The 19226-nt window shown below is 46.9% G+C and overlaps 5 protein-coding genes across 5 annotated transcripts; 2 read left to right on the top strand and 3 right to left on the bottom strand.

Moving 5' to 3' along the window:
• Positions 1–1579: 1579 nt before the first annotated feature.
• On the bottom strand, positions 1580–3357 carry HD556DRAFT_1488440 (uncharacterized protein; the record flags this gene model as incomplete). Its single annotated transcript, XM_041308763.1, has 5 exons — positions 1580–1665; positions 1716–1902; positions 1956–2044; positions 2109–2518; positions 2579–3357. 5 exons carry the CDS (start codon positions 3355–3357, stop codon positions 1580–1582), a joined length of 1551 nt encoding a protein of 516 aa, XP_041157659.1.
• Positions 3358–6330: 2973 nt separating this feature from the next.
• Positions 6331–7727, bottom strand: HD556DRAFT_1242023 (uncharacterized protein; the record flags this gene model as incomplete). The annotated part of the gene is made up of 7 exons (XM_041298238.1): positions 6331–6489; positions 6610–6738; positions 6784–6922; positions 6972–7162; positions 7213–7321; positions 7366–7506; positions 7555–7727. 7 exons carry the CDS (start codon positions 7725–7727, stop codon positions 6331–6333), a joined length of 1041 nt encoding a protein of 346 aa, XP_041157658.1.
• An 859-nt stretch (positions 7728–8586) lies between these two features.
• HD556DRAFT_1445986 (uncharacterized protein) lies at positions 8587–9678 on the bottom strand (the record flags this gene model as incomplete). The annotated part of the gene is made up of 4 exons (XM_041307023.1): positions 8587–9141; positions 9192–9285; positions 9339–9434; positions 9500–9678. The coding sequence occupies 4 exons, from the start codon at positions 9676–9678 to the stop codon at positions 8587–8589; spliced, it is 924 nt and encodes a 307-aa protein (XP_041157657.1).
• A 5474-nt stretch (positions 9679–15152) lies between these two features.
• On the top strand, positions 15153–16095 carry HD556DRAFT_1445984 (uncharacterized protein; the record flags this gene model as incomplete). Its single annotated transcript, XM_041307022.1, has 3 exons — positions 15153–15527; positions 15580–15931; positions 15986–16095. The coding sequence occupies 3 exons, from the start codon at positions 15153–15155 to the stop codon at positions 16093–16095; spliced, it is 837 nt and encodes a 278-aa protein (XP_041157656.1).
• Positions 16096–17395: 1300 nt separating this feature from the next.
• On the top strand, positions 17396–18969 carry HD556DRAFT_1445983 (uncharacterized protein; the record flags this gene model as incomplete). Its single annotated transcript, XM_041307021.1, has 4 exons — positions 17396–17444; positions 17493–17663; positions 17749–18554; positions 18619–18969. The coding sequence occupies 4 exons, from the start codon at positions 17396–17398 to the stop codon at positions 18967–18969; spliced, it is 1377 nt and encodes a 458-aa protein (XP_041157655.1).
• Positions 18970–19226: the final 257 nt, after the last annotated feature.

Raw genomic sequence — 19226 nt, 5'->3', positions numbered from 1 at the left:
CTGGGATATGTGATGAGCAGTAAGTTCAAAGATACCATGAGGGTTGTCCTTAGCTGGGAATCAAGGACGTAATGAGCAACGTGTGCCACAGATAATGCATGATGCATGATGGTGACCCACATAGAAGGTACTGATCCAATCTTCGTTCTGGATTCTGGAAAGGTCTTGCTGTGGGCGTGAGACTCTTCTCTCTCGGCCCCTTGCTCTGCACTAGTCTTTTTCAGCGTCAATTGGCAGGTCACCGGTCAGCTATTAGTCGGTGCGCAAGTCAGCCCCTCGCGCATCGTGGCAATGCCGCAGAAATGCAATTTTTCGAGGTCCGAAGAATCAGGCGCAGAAGACATCCACTCAACAGTTTCGCATGACCCACCTACATACTCAACATGAATTTTGGAATGTCTATCGGCTCCAAGAAACATATCATAATCATCATCCAACCGGCTTCGCACACTTGAACCATTTCTCTTCTGCGATGCTTCCCATCCCTCGTCCTCTTTCCCGGCAGTTTCTCCATACCTCTTCTAGAACTTGCTTTCTTTCTTTGCGCCCTTCTTCTTCATGTCATCGTCCTTAGTCTTGGCAACGCATGCGTGTGATACCTTTGAGTCCCTGACCTTTACCTGGGCTTTTGGTTATTTGCTCTTCTGGCGGCCAATTGGAATGAATTTTGCCGTGACGAAGGCCATCTGCGTCCATATTCCCGCAGCAGATTTTTGCAAGTACCAATGTGCAGTACGTGCAGAGGCGGTTGATTGATAAACGAGGATTCGGCTATTGTCGTCGAGCCATTCAAAACCCATGGGGTGCGTGTCGAAATGGTGGCATATGCAAAGATGCGAGCGGTGGGCAGGTGGGAAATGGGGGTGCCGGTGAGCATCAGAGTATTGGCTCTTAGAGTCGACGTTGGGTAGGCAGAGAGTGAGTTACATGGCAAACACAAAAGCTAAACGTTCGTCTTCATCTTCTTCCATATCTACGTCGTCGTTATTGTCGTCCCCTCTGTGCACTTACGCTCAGGGTCAAACAGGGACAGATTCACCGTGTCAGAGTCGCCTTCTGAAAGCTGAAATTGACGTACTGTTAGCGCACCTTGCTAATCCTTGCATGGTCAGTGTTCGAAAAAAGTACGCTTTCGTATTCCCTATGTGGTTGAGTATTCAGGATGTCACGGTAGCTCGCTCTCGATCATTGGATGAATGAGTGGGAATTCAACATTCGTATGGAACGGTTTCATCATGAATGACGATGTAGTAAGGTCCGGCGCAGATATACCATAAGAAAGAGTGTCCATCAGTTACATGATTCCAAGTTATCAGTCACGTCTACCAAAATTACAATAACTTAACTATTGCTTGAAGGTCAAATCAAACACATATCCGCTAAAAGGTGTCCCAGACTCGTATGAATGGTATAAGAACAAGAAGAACCGACAACAACGCAGTAGATAGCATGAAAATTGTATGTCTTGTTCAACGACACAGCTAGTTGCGTGCACCGTGAATGTATCATTAGTCTGATGCGGATATAGCTTGAAATGAGAAATTAAGACATTTCCTTTAAAAAGCAAATCAAGTACCTCTCACGAGAGGGGTACCAGAGACCCAGCACCGGAACCAGCATAAACGCAGTCCATCTTCACATCCGGCAGCGGGTGATCGCTTGTCCCTTTTTAAAAGTGTCAATGTAATATCACTGTGAGTATGCAAGTACCCTACCAGCATGACAGTACGGAATTCCATCATCCTTGTGTCCCCACCACATCACAGGCGACCACTCATCCACGAGGTTGGCGAGCGTCTGCAGGTGGCCATATGCAGCTGGCTGGGGACCGTGCGGTCGGCGCAGTGAGATGAAAGTGGAGAAACAGGCAAGTATAAAGAGCGCAATGCATAAGTTCCAGATCTTACAGAATGTGTGAGCATGTCATAATAATTTTACATACAGTAAGTACGAACCTGGGCAGTGTACATGGTAATCCAAAATCTGTCTAGGATGTCGTCAGTGGCGTCTGTGGCTATGTCGAATGAAAGCCCAAACATCCAGTCTGTGATCATGGAGGATAGCGTTCAATAACACTGACAACAAAATACTAGGCGTGAATGACTCACGCAGGAAAGGCTTCGCGATAAAAAGTAAGAGACAAAGTGGATGAGTGAAAATGGGCTTCAGTGGGTTCGTCGCCACTCTAAGTCCTTGGCTTCTGGTGGCGCATCTCCACTGTCTTTCATCTCGAATGACATTTGCGATGAGCTCCGAGCAATGCAGCCCAAGCGTCAGTGGTCCCTGGACAACCGCAATGTTGACAAAGAGCACAATCCACCCCTCAAGACTGCCACTCGGTAGACCATACATGATGTAATTGCCATCCAAATTTCGGAAGAGCGACCACCCTTGTAGGGTCAGAGGATTGTTGAGGGGTTTACTGGAATAAAATCGGGTCCAGATATACATGACTAGTGCGGCCCATCCAGCGCATGCTGCAACAATAACCCACAGAAAAATGACAACTTTCTGGATGCTAGGGTGAGCATGTCACGCAGAGGGCTGTGTCTCTGGTGGCTTCGCTGGTCCTCCATACGAGTCTAGGTCAGACACACGACGCATGCACCGGAAAGTCGCAGGGGTCAATTGTGTGTGGTAGATGAGTGCGGCGGTCAAGTCGAAAGGTGAGGAGCTCCATATCAGGATTTTGATAGCCTGCATCCCTGACAATGCGATAATCACCTGGAGGAGGAGTGCGATGCCTAATATGAGGAGAGGTATTCCTGCGATGGCAATAGGACCCTGAGGAATTATTGGGAACAATGAGTTAGGTTCGTCCAGACATATGACGACTGAGGCCGAGCTGTAGGATATAATGAGGAGGACAGCCGAGATACCGTTAAGCAGGGTGCCATTAGGGTTATGCCATCCACGAGCTGCACTCAGAAGGCGCAAGTTGGTGTTGAAACGAAGCCGAGACTCTGAGGCTAGTGCAGAGCGCAATGAGATGCCGTGTACGAAGCCTGTGGACTCGGTACATAACGTGACGATTAAGTCAAGTATCAGGGTCAATATTTCCACCTGCAGTATCGATGCATTATACATGTTGAGCGGGGCTACTCCTTTGATTCCGTGACTGGCTAAAGTGACAATCCCTGCAATGATGCATAAGCAGCTGAAGATACTTGAACATGCCATTCCGACAAGGGCATATCTACGACTCGTCAGACTGCGATCGTAGAAGTCAGTTCTAGTATCAGCAGTGGGCTTCGCATCAGATATTGTCGGGTCTTTGTCCTGGTGACTTGGAAGTGCGTTATATATAAGAAGGCTGGATGGATTCCAATTTTCTTCTGTCGGATTGGGAGAAGCCATGGGACGCAGAGACAGGAAGGCCAGCGCATTATACTTCGTGATAGAAGAACAGTTGTGTGCCACAGTATTTATATCTATCCTGTGCAGCGTTGATTTACCGTAATCGCATTGCAGTGCAGGAACTTGAACTTGCATACTGAAAGTGCACGTGTCAGGATCATCATTGAAATTGAAAGCCTGTTAAGGCTAGCCTCCTTGTAATGTACTGCACGCGTGTCCGTGCACAGACTGGCTGTTGCCTGTCAATCGAGAAAAGCAATGATCAAGGACAAATCAAGGATCATATTCATCATTGATGCTGAGCGCTGAGGCCGCTCAGCGTCCTGATAAGTATTCTGATTGCTGAGGAGGTGTGATGCTGTTATTACATAATGATAACAAGGCCTATGCCTCTTCTTCCTGAGTTATCTTGTAGCCATGATAGCTATACAAATCTGCTTCTGCCAGATCCCCGACTCCCACGTACGTTAACAGGGAAGAGTGTTTTGTCGGACTGCGTTTCCATTATGATTGATGCTTAGTCATCGTTGCGGTCGCTTGAAACTTTCATCACGAGACTGGCAGAAAGATGAGAAGAAGATATATAGTAATATATAGTACATAATCACAAACATCGGCGTAATTCTGCCATTGATCAATACATTGTGATGTTTGCCCTTGTAGAGGAAAGAACATTGTCTAAATCTCATACACCGGTGTATAATCGGGAAAACACCCACACGTCACTCAAACTCCAACGTGAAGGGAATGTAGAGCAAAAGCTAACAGTCAAGCTAGATGCAACACAATTGGCACGTCAGAAGTAAGTTTCACGATGTTTAAAGTCCCTCGATCCTGGGACAATGTTCTGAGCAAGACTTAAAGCTGATATTCTCCAGAGAACGACAAACCTTTTTCTGAGCGCGCAAGAATAAAATTATATCATACTGTGAGTTTTGCTGCCAACCTTTCGTAAGTTGTTGATGTTTGTCCGCTATATATCAATTGCGAATCTGTGTGAAAAAGCTGTATCATTGTATAGCAGCCGATATATGTTCACCAAGCAAGCAAGCACCCAATTATACCTTGCTTCGACTCTCCGTGCGACCTTCTATGAGTATCTCATACCTCGGCACCTGTATTCACTTGCGAGAAATCCCAAAGAGGTCGTGGCGTCGTTCAAACACTTGTGCCTTTAGGATGTAGTACCTTGGCTTGAGAGTTTATGCTAGTGAGTCGTGCTTCACCTTAGTACCTTACTTACCATTCATCCAGTATCTTACATGTTTCGTCATGCATAGATACCATTGCATTTATAGCACCTCATGCGACGAATTCTGTGTGCGTGCAGTCGCGACCGCGTCGGCTTAGTTCATCCATGAAAGGACAAAGTTGTTGTTGGGGAATGTTAGGTATTTACCGGCTTCGTTTTGCTACGCTCGAGCAATCGCTGACCTAGTACATAGACTGAATGGATATCCTGACCTGTCCATGTCTTACGAATCAGGTATCACCTTTCAGCTTTCTTGTAATTCTCAACATGTAGATGGACGGAGAGAATTGATTCCGGCTTTTCCCTACGTCATGGGGGTGGGCCTGTCATTTCGATAGTATTTACAATTGTTGTTGCCTCACATTCTCTGTAAAATCATATGTTTTGGCACCTATCACGCTAGATTTTCTCCGATGCAGCCTACAGAGCACAAGTAAGGGAATTCACCAGCTGTAGCTCAACCTGTACTCTGTAGATTGTTCACAACATGTGAATGAGGTGCAGAAGACCCAATCTGTTGCCTGGATTCACCAGGCATAGCTTAACCTGTAGCAGCCCCCTTTTGTTGCTTTCTTATGGCACGAGCACAAATAGTCAGCCTGCTATCACTCCACGTCAAACAATTAAAACTTGGTGCAAATCATGACATTAATTAAAAGGGTAGACAACCAACTATTGTGATGTAATAATAAATGGCTGGAACGACTCGGATGCGTGAACTACTCAGAATCGAAAAGTGCATCATCCAATCGTGCCCGCTGCATTGCGAGAGCATTTACGGACATGTGAGCCTTGGCCGCTGTAGAAACAACAATACAGAGAGGAACAAAACAATGCTCCAGACTGTATCTGTGATGTTGTGAGGTCGTGCGTTGCCTAGTCTGCTATACCTGAGACGACAAGTGCGTTCGACCCTAAAGGGGAAGCGAGTGCAGCAAGGATCTAGTAGTGTGCGCTGAAGGCGCTACTGGTCGGCTGATGCGAAGCGTGAGAAAGCGCGCAGGTGCACGCGAGGCGCGGGAAAGCGAAGGTACGCGTGAGGCGCGGGAAGTGCGCGCGTGTGAGCGGAAACAAGTGAGAGTAAGTGTGAGTTTGCTTGAGTGGTGATATGATGCAAGACAAGAGATGAGAGTGCGAGGTGCCAAGGAATAGATTTCTACTATGTTCAGCTAGGTAGTAAGTGGGTAAGTGGGAGGTCAAGTCTAAGTTGGAAAGTCTCTAATAGTATGTAATGCTGGCGCTTATATACGGCGCCTAAGCGCTGTCGCGCGGAGCCGAAGCGCTACCGAGTAAGGTATGTAAAGCTATATGTAAGTAAGGGTCCATGATATAAATAAAGGTGGGATGATATGTAAATAAGGGAAATGGAAATACACGCACTAGAGAACTTGGTGGACAGTGGATGGATGCTTCCGGAAGGCTGGCGCTATAGGGCAATCAAGCGCGGGAAAGCGCGCGCGCATATACATCGTAAAGCACGGGAAAGGTGCGTGCATGGCGCGCGTTGCACGGGAAAGCTGCGCCTCATATAGGGATAGCTGCAGATAGCACACAGAGTGATGCTACAAGTTCGTGCTATGTACTCCCTAGTGAATACTGCCATATCATGCCATGAGAGGCATGAGTCTCTACACCGCATCACTGAGTTCCTCCCGACGACTTGTACCAAAAACTTTCCTAATAAATAGAGGTCAGTTAACAGCTGTTGACTTGTAATCAATTTACCTCGTCCACCACGTCAGAAGTCGGTCAACATTGCGCTGCGCTGTTCGACCAGGGGGGCGTTCAAAGAAGTCCACAATATTGCACCAGAATTGTATGTAATCAAAGTCGCCGTCTACTGACCGCCATGACGTTACAGAGGAAAGGGCGAATCGCAACTACATGTGTCAGGATTTGTTAGTGCTTGGTAAGGACATGGAAAACTGACCACTTACTTGACAAGACACATAAGCGATCGAGCAAGGTGAGACTTTGTGCATTTTAATGATTTGAGCCACGTGTGTTTTGACTTTCTTGCCCAAAACATCCTTCTTCGCGCGTCTGTTGTTTTCGATGATGTTGGCGCCATCACCATCACCAGCAACTTCCTTTGCCGAAGAGGGAGATGTAAATATGGCTTTGAATGCCTGCCAAAAATGAGAGCTTTGAGGATCTGTTTTAGTATGACGAACCTGAACTAAAAGCTTGCTTTTGAAGAGACCCTCCTCGAGATTATTCGGATCGGCTGTGTATCCTGCATAAAGAAATGCGGGCCATGACATTTCCGTCACGATATGGCCGTCTATGCGGTCCCTAATTCCTGCTCTGACACTGGCGGAAAATTAGTGTCTAGTAGAGAGATCACAAGTGCAATACTAACATTGGGTTATTCCAGTCTAGCTCTGTTGGACAGAGCAGTCTGCCACAGGCGTCATTGGTGAATCCACGGCAGTGTTTATCTTCAGGGTCGACTGGGGGATCAGGTTTCCACTCGCGATTGACCCAATCAGGGACAAGAGGCTTGAGCTTCAAAGTGTCATCACCTCGAGCACCGTCCGCACCCTGTCTAAGCTAAAAAACGATTTAATATAAGGTTGATTATTGACACAAGCGAAGAACACCTTTTTTAACATGTGCGTATAATCTTCGTACTCCATGTCGGAAGCCTTTCGGTGAAACCACGGAAGTACATTATTGAGGACTATATATCCGGTTTGCAACCGATTTTGACTGGTATCAACCGGTCAGTAGCGATCAGTAGGTGGAGGTGAAACGCGGACTCGAAAGTTACATTGTCGTCGTCGCCCTCTATGTCACACCACCTATCATTTTCATTTATCAAGTCCTCGACACTATCATATAGTGTAACCATCCGTCTGATGGCCCGTCCTTGTGACATGAAGTAGTTTGTTTCCCTGACAATGATGAGTATACTGAACTACATGTTACGATGGTGTTCATACCTTTGTTTCACCGCATGCCCCGACTCGAGCACTTGCAGCTTCTCCTCCAGATCAGCTATTCTGCGCCTCTGTCGAGCAATATCAGACGTTGGCACCACTATGGACGATGCAGCAGCAGGCTGCTCGATCTGGGACGATGCTTCAGGCTGTGGGTTATCGTCCACCTGGGACATGAGTGAGGCGAGAGAAAGGAGATTGGGGAGTGGGGAGTGGAGAGAAGGTAAGAGAGGTAGGAATAGAGTTGAATTTGCGTACCCTCTGCTTTATTTAACGGCCACCCAGTATGCGTCAGCAAAGGCAGCTGCCCTAAATATGATCATACGCCTACAATGGAAAGTGTCAGACAAGGAACGATTAATAACGTTACTTACCTTTTTGAGTGACAATACTTATGCAGGATATCATGTTAGCGTCAACGTAAACTCAAGAAATTGTCACATACCACACCATAGTACATCGGCTCCGAGTCAGGCTAGTACGAAGTGCTGCAGAGCGCTCTGTAGCACTCTGTAGTGAATTACGTTTGCCTGATGGCATGATGCTCATTAAAACTCGTCGATCACAAGTAGCAACCTTGACTGGCTGACTTAGTAACTCACTGATTTGAACGGCAGAAAGAAAATCCAGCTTCGTCTGGCTCAGGAAGAGTCGGAGGCACAACCTAAGGTCCGAGCGTTACTACGTAAACAGGTGGTGCCACCTACTTACGCCGAATTCGGTCGTGTGCTGACTCTGCAAATCGCTGAGATAAGCTTTATATATTCTACTAATTGTGATAAGACTGGAATACGACGCATTAACAGTTAGAAAAGCTAATTAAGATGGAGTGGCGGGTGGGAGCAAGGAAGGAACAAGAAGGATAATGAGCGAGGGTTTGAAGGATGCCGAGCTCGATGTCAGCGGGTTGGATTGTGCCACGGAATGCTACAGAGCGCTCTGTAGCACTCTGTGGTGAATTCATGGGTAGGGCGAGAAATGGAAAGGAAGATTATTCAAGGGTGATGAAAAGTATGTGATGGGGGTAATTCTCCTTCAGATCTCTGGAGTGCCATTCGCACGGTGGTACATAGTGCTGACAGACTCTTCTGAGTCATCAGCGTTGGCACGGGCATCCTTGACTTTTTGAAAACGACGCAAAGACCAACGGCGAGATAAAGACATGCGTCGTCTGGCTGCCAATCCGCATGACGACGGCCCACCAACAACCTTTGCAACACGTGAGCCTTCTTCCGTAGACAGTTCATCATACGGTTCGAACTCCTCGTCTGTAAGCCACCTAATCGATTGTCCACCATCTGGGTAATATTTGTGAACCATTGACTTCCTTTTGGGAGGTGAGGAAGGCAGCTTCTTATGGTTTCGACCACTAGATTCCCTCATCTGCAACATCTCGCGCTGTATTTCTGCCAGGTCGCGGGCATGTTCGACTTGAGCGTCATACAACCTGCCTCGCAAATCAAAAAGTTCCGTGTGAAGGGTGTCGATTCGTCTCTGGGAGTCTCGCAATTGGTCTTGTGTCATGAGAGTGTTAGCGATAGTCTGATCGCCATTGACATCTCCTCGAAGATCGTAGACCCTCTGTTTAAGCTGTACAACGATTCAACACAACACTAATTATTGTCACTGACAAAGCTCACCCTTTTTGACATATGCAAGTGATTGTCGTGCTCCATACTATCACTATCTGAAGACATTTTGAGGGCCACATATCCGATTCGCAAACGATCCTGGCTTTAATAACAAATCCATGAGTAGCTCTCATAAGACAGAGATGAAACACTAACCTGAAGACGAGAGTTACATGAATGTCGTCGTCATCCTTATCGCAACCATTCTTGCCTACTAAGTCCTCAATGTTATCAAGTAAGGTAATCATTTGTCTGATGATAGCTCGTCCTTGTGAGATTGTTTTCCACCAGACTAGATGTAAAAGCGAGGCTCATACCTTTTCAATGTATGCCCCGACGTGAGGTTCTCTTCTAAGTCAGCAATTTTCCGTTTCTGACCAGCATTCTCACTGGCAGACGTCGGTGCTACCACTATGGGCGATGCTGCGGGAGGTCGTGGGGTGTTATCCACCTGGGACAATTCTTCGGGATGCTGATCATCCTCCATCTGGGACATGAGCAGAAGGGGGGCGGGGGAAAGGGGGAAGAGTGAGAGGGTAGGAGACTGATGGCTAGCGTTCACTAGCGGCTCTCACTATATTTAGTGTTAATCGTCAAACTTTTAGTATTAGCCAAAAAAAACTTCCCTGAAGACATTGACGTTCAGGTTTTCCATTGTAGGCGTGCGCTGGAAATGGTCTTGTGAACAAACTAGTAATGATGATCATACTAAGTGCTACCAACGTAATTGAATAAATTTATTGTTACGTTGGCAGTTGACACTGAAAATTAGCTGAAAACGTACATGGATAAAAGAGTCAACCATACTCAAACTGGTGTGGGTGCCTACTAGGGTCCAAGGAACGGGCGCATTGCTCGAAGCCTAACTCGCTAGGCTGTAGCATATTGTCATCATAGGAATGTCAGCACTAGTACTACGTAGACACGCAGACCGACACCTGGGCTGAGGCCTTATATCTGGGTCCATCAGCGACAAACCATGATAATGTAGATAGAAATTAAAATAATTGTCCTGACCGAGTCGAGATGCAGATGAGAATGACGAAATCATGATGGATCAGGTCACAGAAGGGACTCGGAACGTCGGCCCTCACGGTACGGGTACGGCCCATCAGGCAAACGTAATTCACTACAGAGTGCTACAGAGCGCTCTGCAGCACTCCGTAGCACAATCCAACCCGCTGATGGCCGGTGTTAGTACGAGGCCATTGAAGAGGTTGAAAAGGTTTCGAGGGCACGTGAAGCATACATGATGGAAAAAAACTCGTTGAACCAAAGAGGGTCACGGTGACCAGCCTAGTAATCATGTTGTAGTAGCTACACGCCGTACGTCTGCGGACAAAGACAGCTTGTGAAGCGTGTACATCGTACTGCTTGCCAAACCTAGTAATTGAAGGCTTAACTCGATAGAGGAAAATTTAAAAAGAAAGATGATCATCAAACAAATCCTCATCTCCATCTCCATCTCCATCATCTCCATCCAGCTCCTCATCGCTAAGCTCATCCTCATCCGAGTCCTGTTCATCGTCACGTTCTGCTTCTTCGAGGTCTGCATCGTCAACGATATCCATAGCGTCTGAGTCACAGTCAGCTGGGGCCGCTACTAGTGAGCCAAGACAGTCTCTGGTTATCTTGCACAATGCTACTGGGTGTCCAATGCCAAAGTGAGTATAGCGTATAAACATATCTCGATCGACAAAGCTAACCCAAGACTCGAGGGTTAATGTATCATAAAAGGTAATATGCTAGCACACTCACATCCCAACATAATATGATTCCCAATCATCTAGTTCCCCATCAGGACGTCCCAATGATTTCCCAAGGGAAAGGGAGCTTATGCCTCGTCCCGCGGAAAAAGCAGGAATCAGGTGAGCTCCTCGAATCACCTGGTCTGGATCGAGAAACCCGAACGAGTCAGGGTCAGATTCGTCAACAAATGCGACTTTCGGAAGACGAGTATGTTTCATGCTGCATTTATGGTTCCGTAATGGTGCTAGCCATCGGACCCAGAGGACTTCAAGACGGTGCTTTACAGGTTGATCTCCGTCGTTGAGCCAGGTTTCCATATGATAGATACCCAGCACGCGAGCATACCAATATGGGTGGCTGGGTGTCGTCTCCCCCGAAAGCACCATGACGTCAGTGTGGGTCCTAGGGTTGATCGTATCATATTCGCGTCTGAGGTCGTATGTAGTGTAATACACCTGCATGGCTTGGACTGAGTAGATAGTGTTATTAGGGATAACTACCGAGTTGTGTTCTTCATCTGTGAAGACGTGGTCGCAATGACTGGTGTCGAGCTTGCGCAGCCTGTAAAGGATGTAGTCCTTCAGCCTTGGAATGAAATTCTGACGACTATTGTGAGAAAAGAGTTCCAACCACAATATCATGCCTACCTTAACTGCTGGGTCGCCATCGTGTTCTTGAAGGAAGGGGAATAGGTTGACTGGATTGCTTTTAGTATTCGCGATGTGGTGATGGTTTCGAGAGAGCACCAAAGGCGGGGCTTCGGTAGGCGATTGGCTATCAGAGGAGAATGACGTGCCTCCAAATTCTGCAACACGTCGAAGTACACGGCGCCTCCGCTCGTGTTTAGCTAACTGCGCTGGAGTGTCTAATTTACTGGTTAGCGGGTAAAATGCCTTTAGGGCTCGGTGTGCAAGCTCTCCCTGGCCAAACTGAACATCAGGTGGATAGTGTAAATAAAACAGGCACATACTATTTGAGTGGTGAAAGAATCCGTTGTTCCGAAGAGCTTGATGGTTCTAACATAATCTCCCATTGCATGGAACTTGTAAGTACCAAGATTGAACTTCTTTACCCTCAATCCATTTACTTCTGGAGGGGTGGTACGGGGTTCTGAGTGCTGAGCGAGTCTTCGTTGGCAAGCCACTTTTTCTTTCGGTAATTCGATGGTATTGAAGGCAGCACACGTGTCGCGTTGAAACTTCCGCAAGTTCTGACAGAGCTTCTTGAATATCTCGTCAAAAAAAGTAACCGTAGACTCTGTATGAATTCTAAGTTTAGCGAGCGCATGCCACTGTGCGAATCGATACAACAGAGACTGCATGATTGCATCGTGCTCTGGTGGAAACAACCCTTCAAAAACTGGAATAGAACACTTGGGGAACATGTCAGTTAGTCTAAGAAAAAAAGAAAGACGAAATAACCTGTAAGATATCTTCAAAGTCACGCGCCGCTAATCATTTCATCTCAGATGTGTTGTTCGCAAATTTTCGAATCACGCCATGACCAAATGTGGGGACCTGGCGAAATCTACGGTATTATTGAGAGTCGACGACACATTAGTAAATAGTGACAGCACTCTATGAATTCACGAACCTGCTGTCAAGAGTAGCCACCAGCTGGCTACCCCCAGGAAGAGCATAAAGAAGCCGTACAAGGTGCGTAAACAGCGCCTTCCAAGTACCCAATTCGCACTCGTGCATAAGGTCAACAACGAGCATGCGAAATGGGTCGAGGCCGAGCGGCACAAGCTTCTTGGCAAATTGATTCTAGGGGAACTGATCTCAGCTAATCACAAGTCGTGAAGAACTGTTTGTGCTTACGATGGTGGGTACCCAGGAACCCTCTCCAAGGGCATTTTCAACCTTTGAACCGAGTACAGTGTTTCCCCACCGGTAGATAAACTCGCGTGCTTTGTCGACTTTCATTGTAGCATACACTCGAAGTGTAGCTATACGATTTTTCATGTCCTTAAGTAAACCGAGGGAACCAAACAATTTTTTTGGTGTGAGACAGCGAGGACATGCGCATGTGCCCATATCCTTGATGGTTGCGATCAAAACCCTGAAAAGTGACGAATGATCTAACAGTTTAAATTAGGGAAAAGGATGGCTGTACTTCTCTGGATAATCAGCAGAATAGGTAAATATTCTTGGAAATACTCTCCGCAGGACTCCATCCGGACAAGTCAGAATGATACCGTGGCGGTATGCTCGAAGGAATTCTTCATCAAGTAAGATTTCCCAGCATGCATGAAATAACTCCCTACAGCAGTGTGTATGAAGCGAGGCCATGCCAGTCTTTGATATACCGGACAGGTTGCTTAATACATCTTTAATGCTGTCGGGGAGCTAACAAAAACCGTTCATGTTAATAGTCGAGAATCAAATCAGGAGGACTCACCGAAGGTAAAAATCCTACTAGATGGCATGCTCCCGATTGAGGTAATGATCGTGCGTACTTCGTCAGATTGCCGAAATACAAGTAGAGGGGCCATGCCTTAGCAGTTCCAAAATTTGCTAGGTGAGTGGCATCAGAAAAGAACATAAGACCCGCTATGACGCGTTCTAATGTACAGCCAGGTTCTTTGGGCAGCTTCTGGAGATCGTCCTGAGCTTCTAGCCAGGTATCAGAAGCGTAGAGCTCATCGAATATTCGCTCCTGGTGATCGTCCATTGGATCCTTCCATAACCGTTTGAAAGGCAGTAGATGGAATGCGCCTGCTTGGATGTCTGCAAATGCCGCGCGGATCACTTCAACAAGAGGGCGATAATGGAATCCGGAAATACTATACGCCTTTGGGCTTTCCTCCCTTGATCTCGTAGGGATGTCGATGGTGACATCGGTCTTGATCCAGTCATCTGGGAAGGTGACTTTCTCCTCGCCCTTATCTTTATCCAATTCTTTCAAGTTCTTCTTAACCGAAAATCCCTCAAGATGCTTCGTGTCAAAATCGTCAGCCTGGAGAACATCACTGACGAGTCGCTGGACCTCAGTCTCCGATTTCTGGTGACTGCCCGAGTTCATCCACGTCATGAGGCGATAAATAGTCATATTTGGAAATGGGTAGGGTGGCGGAAAGATCTTTGCTGGGGAGTCAGTTCCTTGGACGATTATCGGACACGAATTGGCAAGTAATGAAGACGGTATGAATCTATCGGGCTCAAATGAAGGACGGCGAGGGTATAGACGACAGATCCCAACCGAGTCAAAGGCGGTCTGAAGAGTATCTCTCAGCGTAAGAAGGACACGCTGGATTCTGGACCGGGCTGGGAGTGGTTGAACAGGAACATTATTGCAGTCATTGAGATCCTCAGCCGGATGCTCGATATCATTGAAAGACCTTGGAATACGTCTCCTAGGAAGTATGGGAACTTCTAAAACCCAGTAGAGTGATCAGCAGACATCCAATATTCGGACATAAGATCTCACGATGACATCCATTTCCAAGACTAAGCCTGTCATCCATGTCAAAGTCAACATTTTGTTGCCTTTCCAAGTCAGAGTTATTAAAGGGGTGCTGCAACTCGGGAATTTCGAGACTCGGGCTGGGGACATCAGATGACATACGAGCTGCTGGACTAGACCTAGGCCCGGCCATGGGCTTACAAGGGGCACTGAAAGGCTTCAATGGTAAGATTCTTCATTGACAAGTTTAGTGATTCAGCTCTGACTCGTCAGAAACCAATCGACTCACTTGTGAAGCGTTCGTGGACATATTTGCAGCTAAATGTGCTGAAGTCGCATTCCTCGCACGCTCTAGTCTTTTCTGTGTTGCAAGAACACTAGACCTCCTGAAAAAGCTGCAGCTCGCGCGATGTCTGTTAAGTCCTCGATTGTCTGTTGCTCTCTCCCAAGAGCAACCTCGAGCTCCGCAAGACACCATTGAAAAAAACAACAGGATCCAAAGTACTTTTTGTGAAAACCACATGAAGTATTACTGACGCTGGCTATACTGCCTCGTCTGAGCTTCCAAGTTCCGAAGCTTCGACCTTCAACGTTCGAACGTTCCACTTTGGTATATACGTGCATCCAGTGAGAGTTCGAGTCGGAGTTTCATGCTATCCGTATTTCAAATTGCTTATCTTTTTGCCTTATACGACGTAGGTTCAATATAGGAATTACAGTTATATTAATATTATACGTACACGTACTCATAAGCAACTGTTCAGCCTTTGGAACCTACATACTTGCCTCCCTCTTGATCCCCTGCCCACGCTAAGCATGTCCTTTCACAGTCCTTCTCATTCTTCCAGAGGGTCTAGTCATGAGTGTGAGGGCAGTGATGGGCCTAGTCGTCGCATGACTGTGGATACACATGAACCTGCTCCAATTCTTGATATGACGACTGGTAGAACTTTCAGTCGGCATGTCCCGCGAACCAAACGTGCAAGGTCACCATCATCAGACGAAACCGACAGCGACATAAACGAACCTGTAACTCCTCCTCCCATAATCCACCATCTATCTTGTTTTGTCAAGCGTGCAAAATCAAACCCAAAGCCTTACGAGAGGAATGGCTCTACCAGATTGGAGCGCCGCTTTTTTAACAATCAGTTGCGTCACAAAGACTCAATGAGTCAGGAAGATGCTGAAAAGGTATGTTGTGATATATAAATGTAGAACTTGCTTATTGACAAAAAAATACCAGAGCAAAGATGTGCTTGAGCGTTGCCTGGGAAGGTTGTCTCCTGGGGCTGCAGCTCAAGCTGTCGTTACGATGCACGCTGACGTTGAATGGAGGCGTGTGTCTGCTCTGGCAACGGCGTGGGAAATTTATGCTAGTGAGGAGCACTTAAAGTTCCTTCACATGGTTTTGAAGGATGAGGGGGAAGAATACGCAAATGCTTCTCAAGAGCCTCTTGGAGTATCAGTCCAGGAGCTCGTAAGATCCAATGAGAAGGTTATCAAGGAACAGATAGACTGCAGTGTCACAGCATATAGCGACGATATTGCATTGTTCTCTGTTGGAGATACTCAGCTGGATTATCTCGAAAATGCTCGTATGTTTTTTTTATATCATGTGAGTAATGTTGCAGCTGACGACCAGCTTAAAGTCACAGATGTGACTAGCGACTCTGACGACTCTGGCGTTGCGCTTACGAACTCGGAAGAAGACCGATTCCAAACAACCTCCAAGTTGGGAGGTTCTGCCGATGCCAGCTGAAGTAATCAGTATTCCTTCAGAGTCACCTAATTTTGCACTGACCTTGTTGGCGACAGGCCAATCATCGAGCTGTAGCAACAGGAAAGCAGCAGTAGAATCGCACTTTTGTTTTTGTGATGGATCATGCATCAGCGGGTTGGATTGTGCCACGGAATGCTACAGAGCACTCTGTAACACTCTGTAGTGAATTACGTTTCCCTGATGCTGGGACAAAGTTTCCCCTGTAGTTACATCGATGATGTGGGGCGCCAGGCCCCACTTTTTTTATTTGTTCTGCATTCATTCGAGTTGTGTCAGTATTAGTTATCTCTTCCGAGTCACCCAGCCATCCATTTGTTACGATAGCTTATAACATGACATGTACCATTATTACAGCTGTTGCAGACGACTTGTTGTGAAGCCGAACGAGAACGGCACTTCAGAAGTTCAGTTGATTACGTAAGTTCAGTTGGATTATTGGATTATCCGTCGATTTTAATTCTGAAGCGGACTCAGTAAATACAATATTACCGGTCAACTATTGGGGCTCAGGAAATCAAGATGTTGGACATAAATGGAGGCCCCTCTAGACAATTACTGTATAGTTATTCCCGCTATATCGTATTTTGCAAATTCCGTGGATATATCGAGTGCTCTTTTCTCACGCCTCGTTTCTTCGTAGTGCTCATTCTCTTCGTGTGATCGGATGTTTTGTTACTTGTCTTCGTATTTTTTGACTTCTGATGAGTCCTTGCTCGCGCTTCAGAGGGCGTGTTTCGGGTGCTTGTGACTTTGGATGGTAGTGAGAAGCGTTCTGAGTTCGAGTCAGTTGACAGCAGCCGACGCTGAATTCAAAATTGGCTGACACGACTAATTTGGACTCAGTGGAAGGTTCCGAATTTCATAGGTGCGAGGCTCGGAAGCTACTAGCCGTAGGGCTGCGCAATGCAATCGAACTCCATTTGGCGACGACACGAGTTGCACCTTGTTCCACCCCAAACCTTATGATAGCGGGAATTAATGTAGGATGCCCTTCTGACGCGTCGACTTGTCAAATGTGTAGGCATCCCAAACAGGAAATAAGTACGTCCCTCCAATCGGACGCTGTGTTGAGCTACAGGGGCCTAATTCAACGAGATCGAAATAATAATATTGTAAGTTTTAATAATGTTGTCCAATAGATTTGGTATCGCGTCCGGCATGCCGAGCTTGAAGATTTGACTACCGGTGGGGATACGAAGCATCACGGTCAATTTTTCCCCTCTACTTTCACCCACTGCCGCTTACAAGTCGTTATCGATCAGACTCTCGCATAATGGACATGTCAGATTTTGAATGGCAGACTCACGCCGCCTTTGATCATGGTGATGGTAAGTTTTTTCGTGTTGCATCAGCCTTCTGCACTCACGATCTTCAAGTTTACGCAGGACCCAGTGCAGGTCATCACACTTACGACAGCTACCCGAACACCCAAGGCAATGCCGACTTTGAATTGGAGCAGCCAGTCCAGCAGTATGATGGGCCCGGTTCCCAATTCTCTGCCGGCGGCCATCTCGAGGTGCCAACACACGATAGTGGCCACCTGAACGGTATTTATTTGGTGTATAATTGATTTCTGCCGTTCTAACTTCAACGATCTTTAAGTTTAACACGGTAACTACTTGGTGCCCTCAGGTAGCAGCCAGCAGGGCGTGCAAATGACGCTACCCCATTCTTTCCAAGTGCATGATGGGGGCGGCCATTACTACGGCGGTCACAACTACAATTTCACTCTATCACATGGCACGGACGATCCTCCTCCCCTTCCTGACACCTACCATTCCGTGGTATCCCACAGCTCAAACAACTCTCAGCCCGCCATGTCTAACGATGGCTACTACTTCATGAGATCCGACGACTCAAACGTTCAGGCCCCCCTTGACCCCATACCTGAAGTGACGAAAAAGTTGATCCGGGGTAGGCATACCTCCCGCAAAACCAAACGTGCCACCTCTACCCGGACGAAGTTCCTCAATTCCAAATATGTCACCCAGGAATTATCCCTGTCCATGGAACAGGCGTCCTCGTCATTCGTCTTTTTAACACCAATGTTACTCCAGGATTTCAAAGGGGACGCTCGGACCGACAAGTTCAAGAACTTATTCGAAGACAATCTCTTTCCGTCTGCATCTGAACTCTCCACCATTGCCAACAACACGTTAGACGCGACGATTGCTTGCTATACCAGCAATAACGTCAACCACGGGCATGAACTCATCCGTTGGAAATCGGGGCCGGACACTAAGAACCTTCTCGCGAGGCTCAAAGCAATCCCGAAGGAGATACATGGCGACTTCGAGGAGATCGCCAGTATCTCTTGGATATCAGCTTATGACTTGAGCCTTGATCTATCTCTCTCAAGAGACGAAATGCAAGCAGCACGGGTCGCAAATATTGCAGCCCTGCTATCAGACTTTCTATTTGCGGATAAAATTGTTGAGGTAGGTCCGAGTTTTGTGATCAAACCTTACGTTTTCGGTGTTCACTATACTCTATACATTTTAGGTGACCATGGACGACAGGCAAATCAGGTTGTGTCGAATTCCATGTGGCCACAAAGCCATCTTTGACTTGTTAGAACACATCATATCCTGCAAGCAATACTCTCGTTATATTCCCCTCGATACAGAGTCTTGGCAACCCCTCCTTACCAATGTCATCGCCCTTGCAGTAACCTCGCGTGCTTGGTCGTTGCAAAAAGCCTTAGCGGGTCCTTGGTCTGCAGCTTTGGACTTTCGCGGCGAGGAGAACAAGGTCTATTACACGTTCACAAAGTCTCGTCTACGCATGTTGCCCGAGGATGAACGCTTGAGATTTGAGGCATTGTTGATTAGCATGCATCGTGCACTACGGTAACTGGGTGTTTGATAGTATATCTCCTGCCTTACTAGATATCTACTCTGACTCGAGCTCGCATATGTTTTCATCTCATCGGACTGACAGTCATACTAGTTCCTCGTTGCGCATTGTGATTGTGTTCAAGTTGTTTCGATGTCATACTTACAAATCTGTCTTGCCAATCCGTATAAGTACTTGTCTCCGAGCATTCAAAACATCTCCACTATGATCTTCACGGCATGAGTTGTTAACGCGCGCAGACACTAAAGCGCTTG

The sequence above is a fragment of the Suillus plorans genome (assembly GCF_016647745.1).
Source record: "Suillus plorans strain S12 chromosome Unknown HD556scaffold_48, whole genome shotgun sequence".
Taxonomy (NCBI): domain Eukaryota; kingdom Fungi; phylum Basidiomycota; class Agaricomycetes; order Boletales; family Suillaceae; genus Suillus; species Suillus plorans.
This window is presented reverse-complemented; position numbering and strand designations above follow the sequence as displayed.